Below are 19,728 nucleotides of genomic sequence, written 5' to 3' on the forward strand. Positions count from 1 at the left end.
CTTTATTAGCAGAAAATCTGGTCATTAACATCTGTTTTTAACACAAAAATGTGGAATATCAAAAGAAGGGTTCCAATGAAGTATCAATGGTTCAATTACAAAACCCGTCAGTGCCTATAGTCAAATTTAATCTTTCTTTCATTTATTTTTGTTTCTTTAAATGTTTTTTACCAAGTTCACTTCAACATGTATGACTCGCAAAGCGCGCACACATGCACTCACTGACTTACAAAGCACACACACACCTACACACATTTGTCTCTCAAACACACCCACACAAACACACACATACACACACACAGGCAGGCATGTAGAGGCAAATATGCTAACAATCTCTCCTCCCTCTCACAGACCCTCCCCTACCCTCACCCCCTAAAGCAAGAAATGCCGAGTACTTACGGAATGTTTAGAAGTTGCTGCTTGTTGTCCCCGTACTTGACACGATAAATGAGCGCTCCTAACTGCGCGGCCTCTTCCTTGGTGCAGCGGTGGTAGCCACGCAGGTATTTGGGAAGCTCCTGCACAGTTATGCAATACAAGTTGTAGTGAGGTATGTAAGCAGATAATTAATTTTGGAGAACAAAGCTACTGTAACAAGCAAATAGGAGTCTTGTTTGCTCCAAAGCCTGTCTGTATCTCAAGGATGAAAGAAGCCATTATTAGGATAACATCCTTTACACACAGAAAGACACGTGTCTACTCACATACACACACAAGTCTGCAAATGGCAAAAGTATATGAATGCACTTACTCAATCACTCTCAGTCAGTCAGTCACTGAGTGAGGAAGTCATTCATTCAGTGAGTGAGTGAGTGAGTAAGTCATTCATTCAGTCAGTGAGTGAGTGAGTAAGTGAGTAAGGCAGTCGTTCAGTGAGTGAATGAGTGAGTGAGTGTGTCTGTTGGACTGTCTCTCTCCGTCCACAAAAGTGAGTGACCTGTCACACACCTGGTGATAGTGGAAGATGAGGTCAGCGTTGACGTCCTGTCCGGGCACAGTGTTCGTCCACAGTTTCTTCATGAAGAACACCTGGTACGTGAACTGGGGTGGTGCACCTGCAACATTACACACACATTGCACACACATTACACACACATTTTCATTTCAGTTTCCATTAAATTAGTATCCCATTGCTGGAAAATAAGGGTTGCTTTCTCCCAGTGGAAAAATAGCAAGACTCGGTTGTGGTGGTGTTTAGGTGTAATAATGCAGCCACCCGCACATATGGCAGAATGACTAAGCAGGGCATGTTCGACTGTACTTTTATATAGTTCTGGTGCACTTTCAATAAATCAAAACAAGAAGAATGTAATCAAAAATGTCTTTGCCAATGAAACAAAACAAACGTAAAAAACAGCACCCAAAGAAAAAGACAATTTACCGTCTCTAGCAGGCCGTGCCTTGCGAATCCAGTCCGTCAAATGTCTGACAAAGTCAAAGAAAAAGTCTCCCTCTGGAACACTGATCACTGCACACAGAGAATTGTTCATCAGTCAATCAGATGCTCAAAGTTTCTCTCAATCAAAACACAGAGAATTGTTCATCAGTCAATCAGATGCTCAAAGTTTCTCTCAACCAAACTCAAAACACAGAGAATTGTTCATCAGTCAATCAGATGCTCAAAGACTCTCTCAACCAAACAACAACTTTTTGTTAAAGTTTGCATCAACATTTATTTTCCGTAAAAACTCACAAACAAACTAATAAATCTCAAATGCAAGGTAGATTACTATGGTAATTACATGGACTGTGTGGACCTGTAAAAGGCAATAATTCACTTCTGCAAAGAACTGATGACTTATTACTTTGTCACTTTATCAAATACATTTAACTATTTCTCAGTCTGTGAATCAGTCAATCTATATATACTTATCAATAGCTGGTATTCAGCGGAATCATAACTCACATGGTATGAAACTTCTACTTCTTGCAGAAGAAACTCAAGCACAGGCAAAAGTGTTGCTCACGATTAAGCCTACAATATCAACATGCAAAAGTGTCGCTCACGATTAAGCCTACAATATCAACAGTCAAAAGTGTCGCTCACGATTAAGCCTACAATATCAACAGTCAAAAGTGACGCTCACGATTAAGCCTACAATATCAACAGTCAAAAGTGACGCTCACGATTAAGCCCACAATATCAACAGTCAAAAGTGACGCTCACGATTAAGCCTACAATATCAACAGTCAAAAGTGACGCTCACGATTAAGCCTACAATATCAACAGGCAAAAGTGACGCTCACGATTAAGCCTACAATATCAAGAGACAAGAAGAAAACCAGACGTACCTTTGTCAGCAATTTTGACGAATAAACTGAATCCTTCGGCGGACTTGAGAGCCAGCTTGTTGGCAATGTTCTGACAGAAGTCCTTGGCTCGCGTGCTGGACTCCACCTCAAACGCCTGCAACAAGATTCAGGTCACTTGTATCACATTCACGCAAGTGCAAAGCAATTCTCCTTCAAATCAGTTTTCACATAACATAGATCAAAGAAAAACAAAAGGAAGCACTGTAAACAGAAGGTGCACCAATAAGTGAGTTGTGACACCAAGATATACACATTGAACTTCACTGTTCACTGCCAACATGTTCGCTTGCCTGCAGTCATCAGAGGCAATGTAAATGTTGCCATGCACTGAGCTATTTATGGAATGTCTGTTTATTAAGCTCTGTACTTTCGCCTCAATACACTATGTGATCATGGTAGCAGGGAATACTGAGTTCCCATGTGCAAAAGAAAAGGGCATCCCACCGAGCACACTGCACAAAATGCACATCAGAGCTAGACTTGTTTCACTGTGACACCCACAACCCTCAGCTATCACTGGTATATCGACGTCGTCATGGAATTTTGGCGCAACTTGTTCTAGACAGCTTTTCAGGAGAAGGCCAAAACTGATTACTACTATTATGAAATAGTGTTTACATTTGTACCTGGTATGGATAGAAAGATGAAAGAATGTTAAATCATGTATTGTCAATCGTATCTGAGAGAATATTTCTCATGGCGAATGATTTACTTAGTCTAAAGCACAAAAACATCAAATTCGTGGTGACACCGATATTTTGCCCTCACTATTTGCAACTCTTCAACAGCCAAAACCCCTCCCCAAAATAAACGACAGTTGTCTATTGTCATGTAAAGTTGTTCTGAGCAGAAAAACACAAGAGACCTTACCTCATCAGAATCGTCAGGGAAGTAAACCTTGTGCAGAATCTGCGTCGTCTTGTGCTGAATGGCTTCCACCTCCACCTGATGGGGTGGGTACTTCCGTGTGCCGTTCCTGTCACATGGAAAACACATTTTGTTAGGACCTTATAGAACACCTTGCAGCATTAGTTCTTTTGTTAGGTTGATGTTTTCTGGTAGTTTTATTTATTCATTTTATTATTTGCTGCAGGCGGTTGGGGTAAGGAGGTGGGGAGGCTGTTTTTGTTTTGTTTTAAATATTCTCTTTGAGTTCCTGCATTGGCATTTAGAAGTTTTGAAAGCCAACATGATAAGCCTGCACAGACATAAACATACCATCCCGTTTTTCTAACGCAGAGCCCATTCAGTCAGATGCACAACATTTAACAAACTTTTTTTTCTTCAAAAGCGAAGCATTGACACTGACATCAAACAAGATAATAATTATCTGCATGAAAACAAAAAAGCCTTGCTGTTCTTCAAGGATAGAGAGGCTCCATTCAGCCCTACATGATCACCTACCTGAGTGTTTTCTGCAGGCGGTTGAGACAGTCGGTGACGATTGGGTGTGAGCGTGAACGTATAAACTGCATCAGCTCACGGAGCAGGTTTGTGCTGGGGGCGAAGCATCCTGTGGCCAGCCACATCAACTCCCAGCCCCTGTCCTCACTCACTCTGCCACACAAAAATAACGCATCAATTGTCACTGTTAACAGCAGCAGCAATGGCCTTACAAATGTCCTCATCATTTATCACCTGATAAAACAAAATCTCAACAACCACCAACTTCATCAATGCCAACACAGATCACCGGCCTACTTATTGTCAGTAATTTAATGATCATATAGTGGAACCTGTCTTAAAAGACCAGCAAGGGGACCAACCCAAAGTGGTCCTTCAAGACACTTCATTCAAGTCTCCATGGGAAGATGAGTTATAAAGACAAAAAGTGCTCTGGGATCTTTTGGGGTGGTTGTTATGGTCAGGTAGTCGTTATCGAGAGGTGGTCGCCAAGGCAGGCTTGCCTGTACCACCATGTCTCGAGGACAGACAGACACAGAGAGAGGGGGAGAGGAAAAAATGAAAGAAAAAGATGAAAAAATTTGAGCTTGTGAATGAATACTTCAACAGAAAAACGATATAAAAGAAGAAAGACTGAAGAGAAGATCTCTTACCGATTCCTGTTGTCTGTTAGCTGCTTCATGAGCTGACAGTATACTTCATCCCGCAGGATCTCCTGCAAGGAAACACACAATCACATTACACAGAGGAAGAAATACAAGGCCCTAGGCATTCCATAGAACTATATTCCAAAATATTTGCATAAAAGACAGCTTGAGTTTGGGCAATGATTTCAAATCGGTTCCTTGATTTTGAGACGTTGGCAGTCCGTCTATTTTGGATTTGTTGCTTTCAAACAAAACAATCTTGAATTTGGGCAATTTGAACCTGTTACTTAGTTAGTGGAAGAATCTTTTGTAATGTATGTTTGATGGTGTACGCTTTTAATTAAGCGTTGTTGACTATGAATGTAGATGTAAATGCTTGTATAACTGTGTTTTAATTTTAAATGTGTCAAGCGCAAAGAGCATAATTGTAAAGTTATGATGTTGCGCTATATAAATGCTCATTTATTATTATTATTATTATTATTATTATTTTTATGAATCACCTCAGTCTTTTTCTGCTTTCTGCTGGAGAATCTAGCGTGAAAGATAAAGATAAATTACACGACCAGTGCTTGCTACTTTCATTCCTTGCAAGATTAACAAATCTATATTGCAATCTCAGTCAAAACAAGATTCTTGCATGCATTTTACGGACACATCACCCAGTTAGCTTTCACACATTAATCGGGCAAAGCAAAAACTGCATAGTTCTAAAAATGCCCCCCCCCCCCCCCCCCTCCCCCGGACTAGCTGTTTTCTGACTTTTCTTGAGTCTAAGAACACATAAGATTTGATGTGTGTGTGCCCAGAAACAACCTTGATCAAAATTCAAACCCCTTATCTGAGCAAGATGTCCAGAAAGGCCCAAGACTAGATTTCATTTTCAGACTTACGTTCCTAAGCGGAGCCTCGAAGATCTGGTCTGTGAATTCGTTGGCTATCCTGCTCTTTCTGCTGGGGTGGTCTCCCATGTACTTCAGGATCGGTGAAAAAGGTTAAGGATAATACACACCACTGTGTAGCTTGAAACACATCTCAAGTAACAGCAAACTTTGCCAATTGCTCTGATGGTAGGATTTCATTTTCAAGGAAGAAAAAAGAAAACAACACAGAGGGAAGACAGAAAAGAAAGATAAAAACACACATACAACACAGAGTTATCTTAAAAATGGAATAAAATACAATTAAAATAAATATGACTTAAACAGCCCTGGAATTCAGAAACATTGGAAGTAGTAGACCAAATTTAACACACAGAAACACAGAGAGACAAACAGACACACTCACAGACACAGTGACACACACTAAGAGACACACACAAACATAAACACACACACCAACCCCCTCCTCATATATAACAAGTCTTAACCAAAGACAGACAGACAGACAGACAAGCAAACAAACAAACAGACGGACAGACTGAATCCTATGCGCAACCCATATATATAACAGCAAGGATATCCAGGAAACAGAGACAGGCCTCAGAGCTGTGTTCCTCCTTGCCCATCAGTTTCTTCAGCAGCGGCTGTTTCAGCGGCTCCTTGGAGTAACGCCACAGATCCTCCGACCTCTTCCTGCGTGGTGCCTTCAGAGTTCCACTCAATGTTCGCTTGGGTGGCAATCTGCTCAAACCATTAAGACCAACATACTTGAAATATATCACAACGACGCATGTTTAGTTTACAGATACTGCAAAATTAACTGCAGTTAACTACATGTATAAGTCCCTCCCTTTTACAAATGCCAAATATTTCAGAAAATGTGATTCTTTGTCTTGCTTTTTACCTGAAATGGTCCATGGCGTACTCTTGCAGAGTGTAGGCAGATTCATCGGTCTTGACTGGAATGTCTTCATGCATGGGTGGCAGGATGCGCTCTGTGTTCTCCCCAGAGTGAAGGAACAGGTTCTGAAAAACAACACAACTTTGAAATAAGCATGTTGGGTCATGACATTGCAAAAAAGTCTGTCCATTTCCCACTGTGGGGTTCTCTGTCTGTGTGTGTGTCAGGCATGGGAATTGAAAATTGTAAAAAAGGCGGAAAATTTATAACTGAAGACGCGAAGCGTCAAGTCAACGGCGCAAAGCGCCTAGCCATACTAGGGGGGTCCGGGGGTATGTCCCCCCGGAAAAAAAATTTCTCCAAAGAACCCAGATGGTGCAATCTCCAAGTTTGCCATTAAATTCTGTTTTTAGAATCAGAGTTTTTAGTACAAAAATGTACCAATTTTTGCTTTTTTGAAGAAAAAAAATATATACATGTATTATATGGTTTAAATTTGTAAAGAAGTTGATCTGTTGAGACAAACAGGAAAATGTAACTTGTAACACAATCTGTGCAATCTGGTTTACTTTCAATACTGAGTTATTAGCATGGTATGCAAAGTTAAATGGAACTGGTAAGAACGTAGTAGAAATAAAAGTTCAATAACTGAGGCGGGCGGTAGCAGTGCGTGAACAAAGTACGGAAAGTTTTCGCAGGCTTTTGCGCAAAGGCCAAAGTAACCGGTGCTTTTTTTTTGTGCCTCCCCCCTTTATTTTTTCGGCGGACACTTTTGCATTTTCGGCGGAACAAAAATAAAATTCGGCGGAAATCCGCCGTTCGGCAGACAATTCCCATGCCTGGTGTGTGTGTGTGTGTGTGTGTGTGTGTGTGTGTGTGTGTGTGTGTGTGTGTGTGTGTGTGTGTGTGTGTGTGTGCGCGTGTGCGCACGTGGGTGGCAGCATGCCTATGTGTCTATGTGTTTGTCTGCGTGTGATTGATCTGTACTTCACTAGTGCCACAAGCCCCAGCACAGAGACAGGCAACTCTTACCACGATATCTGTGGGTGGCTTGGTGATGGTGGGCAGCACGTAGACACACTCTGCGGGGAAGTCGCCCTTATTGTTGGTGCGTACGTTCTGTCCCAAGCACCACCCCGAGTTCATCACGTTCTCTCCGCTCTGCTGGTCCAGGACTATCAGGTCTCCCTTCTGGAATGTCAGGAAGTTCGGGCCGTCTGCAACAAAAGTGTCTTTCGCTTTAATATTCTTTTCTAAAGCTGCAGAAAGAAACTTGGTACTGTAAATTTACTGACGTGATCTCATTCAGCTTTGAAATGGGCGGAAAATTTGGATTCAAAAGATGAGGTATCTTCATGTGAAGTTGAGTTTTGGAGCTGAAAAGAGCATCTGAGAAAAGTCAGTCTATGAAAGATGGGGTGTGTTCAAAACTGAAGTCACAAAAGTCAAGCGCAAAGACATGATGCATGAAACCACAAAAGCATACAGTAGTCCCTTCCATTTCCGGCCCTTTCGTGGGCGTGAACCTACCCGGAGCGGCCAGCTTTCCCATGACTAATGAGTTTTCCTTCTATAATTGACTCTTAATGGCCGTTAACCTGTCTGACGCGATCAACGGTCACTGATTTTTGCCCTAAGGTGCCCCTCTTACTCGACAGGAGCGGCCACTTAACGGCCACTTGTCACTTTCGCGGGCGAGCGCCTGTGGTGTGTGTGGTGTGTGTGTGTGTGTGTGTGTGTGTGTGTGTGTACAGACGGCACAGCACGAGCAGACGACATGAATACTTACGCATGCGCAAACTGTAAATACAGACATGCACATACATGTACATTTACGGCAGTCACTTCCGGATCGATCACAGCTGATGTGAGTTTGAAACACTTGTTTATCTGACACTCAAATACATATATAATAATCCAAACAACACACATAGAAACATACGAAACAATAGCTTAGCCAGGACGATCGAGCGGCTCGTGGATGATCGCTTTCTTTTCTTCATGAAAACTTGATCGTGTTTTGGGGTTTTTTTTGGAGGAGGAGGGGGCCTGTAATGAACGGCCACCTGATATTTGCGGTCACCTTTGCAATGACTAATGGGTGACCGGATATGGCAGGTACTACTGTATTCATATCCTGCCAAATCTGGACTAAAGAAAAGACCATAAACAAACATAGGTTCCAAAATGTTGGCTTATACCAGGAAAAGTGGCATGCCTGAAGACTCACCCTGGGAGGAATATTCCTGAATGGCGATGACGTATTTGGAGCGCTTCTTCAGTCCTTCCAGGAAGGTAACGACGAGGTCGCGGATGTCTTCAGCGTTGGGAGATGTGAAGGTGTACTCATCTCCCTTGACTGTCGCCAGGGTGAAACTCTGCCCGTGCATTTTTCCTGTCCTGTTAGATAAGATCAAAATTCTCATTTTAGGAAATTTTATTTATTTATTAAGGAGATTTCTATAGCGCATAACTAAAAGCACTAAATTCTCACTTGAAAAACAATGGCAGTCTTGCTTACACTCTAAATTGAAGTGTTCGACTTTTGAACACACTTTCTGTCACCAGTTTGGAACACAGTGTGACATAGTACATCATTCTACTATCATGTAGCTTTGCTAGTAGAACATAATGTACTATGTCACACTGTTCAAAGCTGGTTACAGAAAGTGTGTTCAAAAGTGGGACACTTCTGTTTAGAGTTTACTTTCTCACCCAGAGTCACAAAACAATTACTTGTCTGCAATAAATAAATAAATAAATAAATAAATACATAAAAAATAAACAAATAAACAAATAAATAAATAAATAAATAAACATTACACACAAACAAATCTTCACTCACCTGCTACTAGAAACAGCAGTAATTTCAGGGAAAGACAACTCCAGCAGGACCTGTTCCTGATCGTCCACAACGTAGACACCGGTCCAGTTGACAGCGATGATGACGTCGTTCTTGGGCAGGCTGGGGCCAGAGAACTTGTAGGCCTCGTAGAAGCGGGAGAATAGCAGTGGCCATTTGTACTTGGCGTAGCTCACCACGTCCTCCTTGACCTGTACAGGAGTCACATACCATGGAGAACAACAATTAAAGACAGATGAGTAAGTACAATCATTTGTTTGCAGTGGCCACTGCCATGTTTTCGGGAGCTGGGCTTACAAGGTCTTCTTTGAGCTGCACAGTGATTTATGTGCGTTGAAAAGCTTTTACTTGGTATTTAACCAGGTATGAGATCGCCAAAAGCCACCCCCCCCCCCCCCCCCCCCCCCTCACTTTTATTCTGTTTTCGGGGGAAAGCAATCTCTAATTTGTAATCTTTCTCTGCAAAGACTGACCTTCTCTGGCTTGATGTTCTCGTTGGAGAAGTAGGGACTGCGCAGTTTGGCGACGATGGATTTCATCCAGTTCTCCATGGCGTTGGGTTTCTGCAGGTAGGCGTCAGGGATGTAGGAGCCCAGCAAAGTCTGCAGGCGCTCCGGGATCAGGTTGTTGCCGTACTCCACGAAGTACTGCTGGGCCGCAATCATGGCTAGGTCCTCCTCCTGCACACACAATTATCAATTATGCCGTATGAAGGGGTATGATCCCACACTGTAAGATAAGATCGAACAAGCCGATTGATTCTGAACCCTGAACAATCCAATAGTCATTTCTAATAAACTTCCTTCCTTTTTTTGAGCAGTTAAATGTTCCAGTTGACCTTCACATCAGAAAAATCAAAATTATACTTCAGTGGGGGGGAGGGGGGGGAGTGCATGTCTTGATCAATGAGGCAGAGCGCTATTTTACGATCTGAGAAATAAAAACATGTAAGCACTTTGAATGCATACGACATGTGTAACAAGACTAAATAAGAGTTATGCAGAACCAATCTCCTGGCACCTGAGAGAATACTTAGCATTGAAACGAACAAGCGATTTTCATCCGCATAACGCTCACTTATATAACTCATGATGCACTATGTCGTATGTACTTGGAGCACTAACGCCCCTTTGTCTCTCAGGTGTTCAAATTAAAACAAAAGCAAACCAGCTCCCACCTTATCAAACCTTATTATATAACTCTTAATGCACTAACATCCCAAATTATTTCTCAGAGGTGTTCAAATCAAAACAAAAGCACCCACCTTATCACAGCGGTACTCGCCGAACTTGATGCCGCGCACGACTTGCTGAAAGATGAGGTTGGTGGCCACCTTGTCCTCGCTGGGGTCATGCCAGGGGGCGAAGATCTCCTTGCGGAAAAACAGCCGCCAGGGGGCGTTGCGCTCCTGTGCCCCTTGCTCCTTGGCGTACTGCTCGCACTGAGAAATGGCGTCCATCACATGGTCTCCTCCGCTTCCCAGTGACGACACCTGGGACATTCACCAAATGCTTATGGTAACAGTTTGTGCAAACTACCGTGAAAACTGTTCAACACAGAGCAAGTTTCTCGTTTGCATGCAGCTGTGGTGACAAAAATGCTTGTGAAAAAAAGTTGGTAGAGAGTAACTTTAGAGAAAGTGGAAACACCATTTCAAGGCCTCCAACATTCTGAGAAAATTAGGTCTTAAAAGGGGGAGGGAGTCTTAAAATAGAGGTACATTTACAGACGTCATGAACTGAACACCTGACAAACCAAGGTCTTAAAAGGAAATAGTCTTCAATTTGGGGATCTTAAACAGAGCGTTCCACTGTGAGATATAGGGAAAATTTTTGCTTTGCATGCAGCTGTGAACATGTGTAACATTGTCTTTAAACATGTAAGTTTTATCATTTATCGCAGGATGCAAATCATGACAGTTTTAAAACTGCACAAGATATGTTTCTTACTCCAGATATTAACAATTAACTGGCACAATTTCATGAGGTTTTAACCCTCAGACTCTAGAGTTACAAAAGGGATGATAGTAAAACCTGTTGAGCAAGAAAATACAATTCCAACAACAATAAACAGCAGATTTCTAATGAACTATTTCTGTCAGATGTGTCATCATCACTGACTGCCTGTTGCGCTTACCTTGTCAAAGAGAGCAATGTAGAGAGAGAATCCAAACTGGTCGCGCAGCACGATCTTGTCTGACAACTGCTGACACAGCTCTCGTGCTGTAGTGGCCGAGTCCGCTGACAGCGTCTTCGTGTTTCCGTCCATAAACGTGATTGGAAGCAGCAGAGGCTTTTTGGACTTAGTCGCCTGAAATGCACAAACAGTAAGTCAAATTTACAGAGGTACAGCAGACTTCCACTAACTCGCGGTCTTTGGGGTCCAAAGATTTTTGATCACGATATATCCGATTCGTGATGCAGTTTGGGGTCCAATTAAAGGGAAGAAACCGCGTTCTCTTCTGAGTTAGAGAAAAACGCGGTTATTTCCCTTGTTGGTCACAAAAAGCCTGTGAGAGTCACGTTGGCGTGTGTGAGTGCATGTGTGTGTGTGCGTGCATGTGTGTATGTGCTTGCGTGTGTGTGTGTGACGCACGCCTGGCATGTGATTGTGCTACAATGTTCATGTGTATGTGTTACTGCGTTTCTCGCAAGTGTGACGCTTCTGTTGGCAACTAAGTTCTCAAGAGATTAACTGCGATGACATGTTTTCTTTTATCAGCAGATGACGATTTCTTTTCTTTTTTCTCCGACTCGTCACAAACTTACTAGTTAATCAGACACAGACAGACACAGACATACACTGTACGCGTATAGCGACTCACTGCTGCACACACACACACACTAACTGACAATGGTGAATTACCACATAATTTTATTTCGTTTGGAAACGCAAGAAGCTGAAGCACTTCATGGTGCCTGTAGAAAATCCGGGGCGTCTAGCTGAGATCGCGATTAGCGGGACTCGAGTGTTAAATTGCATGCCTGACTAGATTGCAGAAGACTGAAGAGCCGTTTAAGCACTTACACTTCCCTTGGCTTCTCATCAGCGCAGAAAAGGATAACAAAAAATGAGTAGCAGTGAAAAGCCAGCTTTAATTGATATATTTTTAACAGAAAAGATCTCATCGAATGGATGTTGCAAATTCACTGTGACACCATGATGGCTGAGGACTACTTATCATTGGCAATTGGCCTCACTGGTAGAAAGGGGTGCAACTCTAATCCAAAGCCAATCAAAACCTTGATCGATTTTTTCCCGAAATTTGTCTCCTAAACATCACCTGTTTAATACTACATTTACTTCCAGTCTCATTCTTCTTTTCAGAAAGGTTCAATGATGGGCGCTGTGGCGGGGTGGTAAGACGTCGGCCTCTTAATCGGAAGGTCGAGGGTTCGAATCCCAGCCGCGGCCGCCTGGTGGGTTAAGTGTGGAGATTTTTCCGATCTCCCAGGTCAACTTATGTGCAGACCTGCTAGTGGCTTATCCCCCTTCGTGTGTACACGCAAGCACAAGACCAAGTGCGCACGGAAAAGATCCTGTAATCCATGTCAGAGTTCGGTGGGTTATAGAAACACGAAAATACCCAGCATGCTTCCTCCGAAAGCAGCGTATGGCTGCCTAAATGGCGGGGTAAAAACGGTCATACACGTAAAATTCCACTCGTGCAAAACCACGAGTGTATGTGGGAGTTTCAGCCCACGAACGCAGAAGAAGAAGAAGAAGGTTCAATGGGTTAAACAATTATTGGTACCCTAAACCTCATCTGTTTCAACACATTCTTCTTTGAAAAGTACAAGGGTAACTGATGTTTTATGCTCTGTTAAGTGTTATGTATTAAGACAGAGTACTTTTGGACAACTCTGAAGATGAATAAAGAGAAAAGACAGAAATAGATTATCCTCAAAAATAACTCTATCCCACTGGTTTCCATGCGCTGTGGAAGAGTTGTGCCCCTTTAAACAAGTGATCATTTGCAGTATCACTGGTCATGTGTATTTGCCAACTAAGCTATGTATAGACAATCTATACCCTGCTCAGTTGACAAAACACATATAGCGACTGATATTGCAGAGAAGCTATCATAGCAGTGTTGATTAACGAGTTCTGATGTGCATAATTTCGGAATGAAAAGGGTGTCATATCGAGCTGATGTTGCACAACATATTCAATGGAGCTCAATTTATTGACACCTAGACCACTACCCTCAACTAATCCGTCAGATAGTTTAACCTCAATGTCACGAGGGGCCAAACTTTTGCAAAGACATCAACAAAAAGTTATTTCCAGAAAATGTCTATCATGAAAGATTAGGACAAAAACTGAAATCTGATGACACACTAAACATGCAAGTCTGTAAGGTTATGTTATCATATTATTAAATCAGGGAACCAATGATTGACCTTGGATTTTCACCAGGGAACAGAGACTATATTTTAAAACCGCTGTTTCCCAATGAAGGATTTTAGACAGGTGTTACGGAATATTTGGTTACATATACAATTACTGGAAAGGGGGTTGACACAAATGATGCAAACAATTGTGAGGTCATGACATGCCATGCAAGCAAGAAAACAAAATCTTTGGTTTCTCTCAAATTGAAAAAAACAAAAACAAAGTTAGCATCAAATCTGAGACAAGGTCAATGAGTCTTAACATCATCAATTCAAAACAAACAAAAATATAAAGTGACACATGCTCTTAGCATTCAGTCTCTTTTGTTGAGAACATTCAGCTGGCAATTTTTCTGTCCCTAATTGACTCTTAACCTAGTTAATTGTCCATATAATTTTGGGTAAACGATGTGATAGATGAGCAAACCTTAAAATCAACCCAGTTCTTCCACTGAGATTAGGTCTATTAATCAACGAAGGTATGCCACCGTAAGAATATCTGTATAACCATAGACTTCAAGTCCTTCCGTTTGCCTCTTGCTTTATTTCTTATTGCAAGGAAGCAGGGCAACTCAAAGAAAAGACATGTATCCGCAGGATAAGGAGTTTTGTTCCAAGAGTTATCTAGAACTACTGTCTGAGACCTGCTCATAAGAATTAACATGCTATGCACTCAAGCTGCCAAAAACTGAAACAGACCACACCTTTCTAAGTTGTCCTCATTGTGTTAATGCATTTCTAGAGTTTATTCAGCGAGTGACAAGAAAATGCTGCAGGCCATGCAGTCCAGAATACATGAGTGAGGTCCAAACAACGCCAGCAAAACTAACCTGCAGTTCCAGCCAAGATGGCGGTTGATTACGAGGGCCGTTAGCGAAGGTTCTGCGTAGCCTGTCTTCACAGTATGGAGCGTAGCCTGGGGGGCCTTCTTGGATGAAGTTCAGCAGATAGTTCACCAGCTGAAAGAGTCATCATAAACAATTGTGCTTAGTAAATGGGAGCTTCAAGTTGTTGGGTGTTTGTTTGTTTTTCAGATTATACAGTGGTGAAAAAGTGAGTCTGTGCTTGTGAGTATTTAATTAGCACACATGGACATTACCTGCTAATGCAAAATAATAAAAGTGAAACACACACACATCATTCTGTATGTTCATTCACAGACACACACAGACACACTGTGCATCCCGTGTCCTTTTGTTAAACTCTGTCTACTCTTCTTGGTCAGGTATATTGGATCGATTCTTTTCTTCCTTACTTAATGGAAAATAGTTGACAGCAGTATTGCTGTCACTAATAGGTTGGCCAGCCATGTTGGTGTAAACAATTGTTAGAAAAGGCTCTCTGTGAGTATTCCTACGGTCAATGACCAGTACAATGCACAGAAACTGGGACAGTGGTACAGATGCTGCTTGGCAGTTTAGACCCAAGACCAACCATAATGGTGACATGTTAAGGGCTCCCAAAACTGTACGTCCCTGCGTCCTATACGCACTAGAATTCGGAATCATCTGCTAGAAATGCATTGAGGGGGCCCCGGGACGCACTAAGTTTATGTTACCGTGCAAACTGCAGGTACTCTTTTTAGACTGTAGCTGTTAAGTAAGCCTAGTGCAAGCACCAATGCCAATTTCACGCGGGAACACCATCAGAAAGGAGGCTGTTCAAAGCTGATACTAATGTAGCGGCGCCTGGCAGAGGTTTTGATATAAAAAGCACAGGTGGATAGCGCAAAAGCACGCCGGGCGACTGCAGCGGTGAACCAACACAGTGACACATATCTAGCGAAGCAATGGGGAAAACACACACACACACACACACACACATGCACACACGCATGGGCCGACAGCTACACAGATCTAGTGAAGCAATGGGGAAAACACACACACGCACGCACACATGGGCCGACACAGTTACACAGTGTTTGTGCGTGAAATGTCCTCAGTCCTGGAGTATTTTGATAAAAAAACACACAATTCAAATACACTACCCGTGATCACAATGCGTGTTTAGTACACCAGGTCCCTGGAGTTTTGAACCCTCTAAATCTCGACTGAGGGGGTCCATAGACCTTCTAAAGATTCAAAGTGGGCGTCCTGGGACCCTCTGGGTGAGTCCAGCTGGAGCCCTGCATGCAACACCATATCAAAAGCTCTCAAGGACTGGCCAGAGAAGAATAAAAGAATAGGTGAGATGTGAAGTGAAGTCCACAGAGAGGAGTGAGGGAGGAGGGGGTAGGTGGGTAGCTATGCTGATGCAATCAGAAGCCGCCGGTGGTACTGACAAGAAAAGGAGGGGTGATGAGCGGGTCAGGTGAGGCGGAGGGGGTAGCTGTCCAGACATGTCTGGACTGTGTGTCTAGGCTGGGTTGGTGGCAGTCCTTCTCAAAGTGGGGGGGGGGGGGGGGGTGAGTGGGTCAGGTGAGGCGGAGGGGGTAGCTGTCTGGACATGTCAGGTCTGTGTGTCTAGGCTGGGTTGGTGGCAGTCCTTCTCAAAGTGGGGGGGGGGGGGGGGTGAGTGGGTCAGGTGAGGCGGAGGGGGTAGCTGTCTGGACATGTCTGGACTGTGTGTCTAGGCTGGGTTGGTGGCAGTCCTTCTCAAAGTGGGGGGGGGGGGGGGGGAGTGGGTCAGGTGAGGCGGAGGGGGTAGCTGTCTGGACATGTCAGTCTGTGTGTCTAGGCTGGGTTGGTGGCAGTCCTTCTCAAAGTGGGGGGGGGGGGGGGGGTGGTGGGTCAGGTGAGGCGGAGGGGGTAGCTGTCTGGACATGTCAGGTACTGTGTGTCTAGGCTGGGTTGGTGGCAGTCCTTCTCAAAGTGGGGGGGGGGGGGGGGGGGGGGTGAGTGGGTCAGGTGAGGCGGAGGGGGTAGCTGTCTGGACATGTCTGGACTGTGTGTCTAGGCTGGGTTGGTGGCAGTCCTTCTCAAAGTGTCGGGGGGGGGGGGGGGGGGGGGGGGGGAGTGAGTGGGTCAGGTGAGGCGGAGGGGGTAGCTGTCTGGACATGTCTAGACCGTGTGTCTAGGCTGGGTTGGTGGCAGTCCTTCTCAAAGTGTCCGGGGGGGGGGGGGGGGTGAGTGGGTCAGGTGAGGCGGAGGGGGTAGCTGTCTGGACATGTCTAGACCGTGTGTCTAGGCTGGGTTGGTGGCAGTCCTTCTCAAAGTGGGGGGAGGGGGGGGGGGAGGGGAGAGAAGGCAGTAAAGAACTGACAGATTTGTCACTTGGACCAGGTATTTGAACTCGCCCGACACTACTTCTACCAGCCATGGGTAGATGGGCGGGTGTTAAGGTACACCCCTGCACACAGATCACACAGGCACACATTAAGACACACACACACGCACATCTATATTCTCACACACACAAACACAGACAGACAGACAGACGCACCTGTACGTTCACTCACACACAGACAGACACAAAGAAACTTACACACAACACACACACATACAGACACACACACACACAAGCATCTGTATGTTTCACACACAGACAGACAGACAGACACACATTCACAGCTGTACCTTTTCCGACGGCGGGAAGCATCCGACACAGAGGCAGAGTAGGATCCAGCCCCTGGCGTGACTGCTCTTGGAAGGGTTCTGTGTCAGCTGCTTGCAGATCTGACAATAGATCTCGTCCCTGACAACAAGTGGTCAAAATCATTACTACCTCTCATGGAGAAAAACATTTTATTCAGCTTCACAAAGAAAGTCTGAGATCCTGTTTGCAACATCATTCCTTCAACCCTTGCAAACCTTGTTAAAACCTTGCTATACCTTTTCAAAACTTGATTAACCTTGTTAAAACCTTGCTATACCTTTTCAAAACTTGATTAACCTTGTTAAAACCTTGCTATACCTTTTCAAAACTTGATTAACCTTGTTAAAACCTCATAACCTTCTTAAAACCTTGCTAGCCTTTTCTTCTTCTTCTGCGTTAATGGGCTTAAACTCCAACATACACTTGTGTTTTCTTGCACGAGTAGGGTTTTACATGTATGACGGTTTTTCACCCTACCATTTAGGTAGCCATATGGTGATATCAGGGGACTAGCGTTTTGAAAAGCTGGCAAAGCCTGTGAAAAACTACCTGAGGTCGGGCCGCAGAATGCCGTGGCCGATGATGAAGTGCAGTTTCTCCAGGTGAGACATGGGCCTGTCCTCCAGCAGCGCGTTAGAGCCGCCATTGGTGTCGTAGTCTTGGAGTAGCTTCCCCTTCACCTCCTCCGTCAGCTTGGACTTCTTCTTCAGCGTAAGGGAAACGATTTTACGCTTCGGTGACTTGCGCAGTGTGTTGCGGGCGTAAGGGATGCCGCTGTTTTCCCGCTCCTGTTGCAAATAATGGTTTTATTTTGAATGGGTGGGTTTTGTTTGTGTGACGACGTTTGCAAAAAGATACAAATGAATGACACTATCTCACCTCATCATCCCATCAATTCTTTGAGATTCATTTTGTTCACTACAAAAAATCAGTCTTTAAGCTTTAATGTGCTTCGCATTTTCTTCTGGTGATTTTTCTGCTCATCCATCACTTCTCCCATTTTCACTAAGTGCATATGCAAATTTGGATTGTCAGATGTTGTCTCCATATACACAGGCAATGCAGCAGCTGTGGCTGCCAGTTAATTAAACACTGTGAGACGCGGTACAGTATGTTCAGGGAAAAAACCTGGCTAATCAGACATCATCATTTTAAGAGGTAAACTTGGAATGAGAAGAACTGACCATCTCCTCTCCCATTCTCATGGCTTCGTCCAGATCTTTCTTGTTGAACTTTCGTCCCAGCGTAGAGTAGATCTTTGTCATCACTGGTGTACTGTCCTGTATAAAAAAAATAAAACAAAGAATAAATGATAAAAAAATATTAAAAAGAAGAATTTAAACCTGAAACAGAGAGTGCTATGATTCCAAAATCTTGACTAAGAAAAACAAACAAAACAAAACAAATTGAGCTGGGGCTTTAAAATGCTATTAAATTGGTACATACATTTATTTGAAAATCTCATGTCTGCAATGGCAAAGGACAACAAAGTCTCAGTGTCCTCTACATAGAAGCATCCGCTCATCACAGTGACCTCACATTACAGTGTCTGTCATACCAGGGATAACTATTAAAGAGATTTCTGACTCATGTAGTCTAGCTGAGGGGCCAGTGGTGGAGATTCTCATCATGACCAGACTTCAGCATCAGACAGGCAGAGAGAAAGGTTCATGCATCCACTCCATCCATGAACCAACTTTGTATTATCTTAAAAAAATCAAAGCAACTTTAGTATACTGCTTAAGAAGAAAAGGTGACCTTTGTTTCTGCCATAGCGGTGTGATACTTGGGCTCCGGAAGATCTCCCATGAAGCGTAGAATCACGATCCACACGGCCAACGCAGCCTGAAATACATAAAGTCAATCAGAAATCGGAGTTGTCTCTTTTTCTCTCTTCTTCTTATTGTGTTAGCTCTTTCTTTCTCAGGCATCATCAGAGATCATGACATTGTAAAAACGACTGGAAGCATTTTCTTTTCTTAGCCCAAACTTGACATACCGTGACCTGAAAATTTGACTTAGGTGAACAAGACTTGCGTCATGTATGGATGTTATCTCACCCAAGAATTGTGTAAAATCTTAAAGATCTAGACCTCAACGTTACGCGTTTTTTTTTATATATATTGTCTTAATCTACGATTGGCCTATGGGCTGGATAAAACTAACGCTGCTCATTGATGCGACTATCTTGTTTGCTCATGTAAGTCAAAAATGATGCACAATCGTGCAATCTAGGGATAAAGAAAACACATCTCTGGACAATGGAAAAAGCCGGAAATCCGCCACCAAATCTCTTTTCCGAATCAACGATTCTGCCTTGATTTTTTTAGCTGAACGTCTATAAACTCAGCAGTTTGCTCACCAGCTGGTCACCCTCGTTTCGCAGCGGTAACAGGGGATGCTTGAGAGCTCGGCGGATGTAGGAGTGGGAAGCGTTGTTGGTGAAGTACATGGCGGCAAACTTGGGGAACTTGTACTCGGAGATGTCGGGGTGCTCAATGCCGGGCATGGGCACGATGTTCACCAGGTCGTCGTCCGCCAGGTTGGTCTGGCTCGCACTCAGCTGTAAGGACACCATCAACAAGTGTTGGATTATATTACCTTCTGCTGCTTGGCTAGCCGCTTACAAAATGTAAGGTTATGGTAAGGACATTCCATATAGTCCTGTAAGCTTAAATTCTATCATGGGAATTGAGGTCTGGTTTTACAGTACAGCCATGCTCAAAGCCCTCCTTACAATTTGAGACTCTCTCCCTCTATCCTAGCATCCTCTCTGCTCGTCCTTACAATT

At 43.6% G+C, this 19,728-nt stretch overlaps 1 protein-coding gene across 1 annotated transcript in view; it reads right to left on the reverse strand.

Annotated features, from left to right (window-relative positions):
• The window catches only part of LOC138983708 (myosin-VIIa-like), a gene marked incomplete in the record, with an annotated part of 78,439 nt that overhangs the window by 12,113 nt on the left and 46,598 nt on the right, over positions 1-19,728 (reverse strand). The window contains 22 exon segments of the mRNA XM_070357017.1: positions 400-518; positions 949-1,055; positions 1,382-1,468; positions 2,293-2,407; positions 3,184-3,289; positions 3,718-3,870; positions 4,371-4,432; positions 5,258-5,349; positions 5,826-5,986; positions 6,150-6,271; positions 7,179-7,363; positions 8,377-8,546; positions 8,992-9,200; positions 9,483-9,689; positions 10,274-10,501; positions 11,146-11,319; positions 14,234-14,362; positions 16,919-17,036; positions 17,487-17,725; positions 18,122-18,217; positions 18,696-18,782; positions 19,300-19,500. Coding sequence (XP_070213118.1) covers positions 400-518; positions 949-1,055; positions 1,382-1,468; positions 2,293-2,407; positions 3,184-3,289; positions 3,718-3,870; positions 4,371-4,432; positions 5,258-5,349; positions 5,826-5,986; positions 6,150-6,271; positions 7,179-7,363; positions 8,377-8,546; positions 8,992-9,200; positions 9,483-9,689; positions 10,274-10,501; positions 11,146-11,319; positions 14,234-14,362; positions 16,919-17,036; positions 17,487-17,725; positions 18,122-18,217; positions 18,696-18,782; positions 19,300-19,500 — 3,167 coding nt within the window.

The sequence above is a fragment of the Littorina saxatilis genome, linkage group LG13, assembly GCF_037325665.1.
Source record: "Littorina saxatilis isolate snail1 linkage group LG13, US_GU_Lsax_2.0, whole genome shotgun sequence".
Taxonomy (NCBI): domain Eukaryota; kingdom Metazoa; phylum Mollusca; class Gastropoda; order Littorinimorpha; family Littorinidae; genus Littorina; species Littorina saxatilis.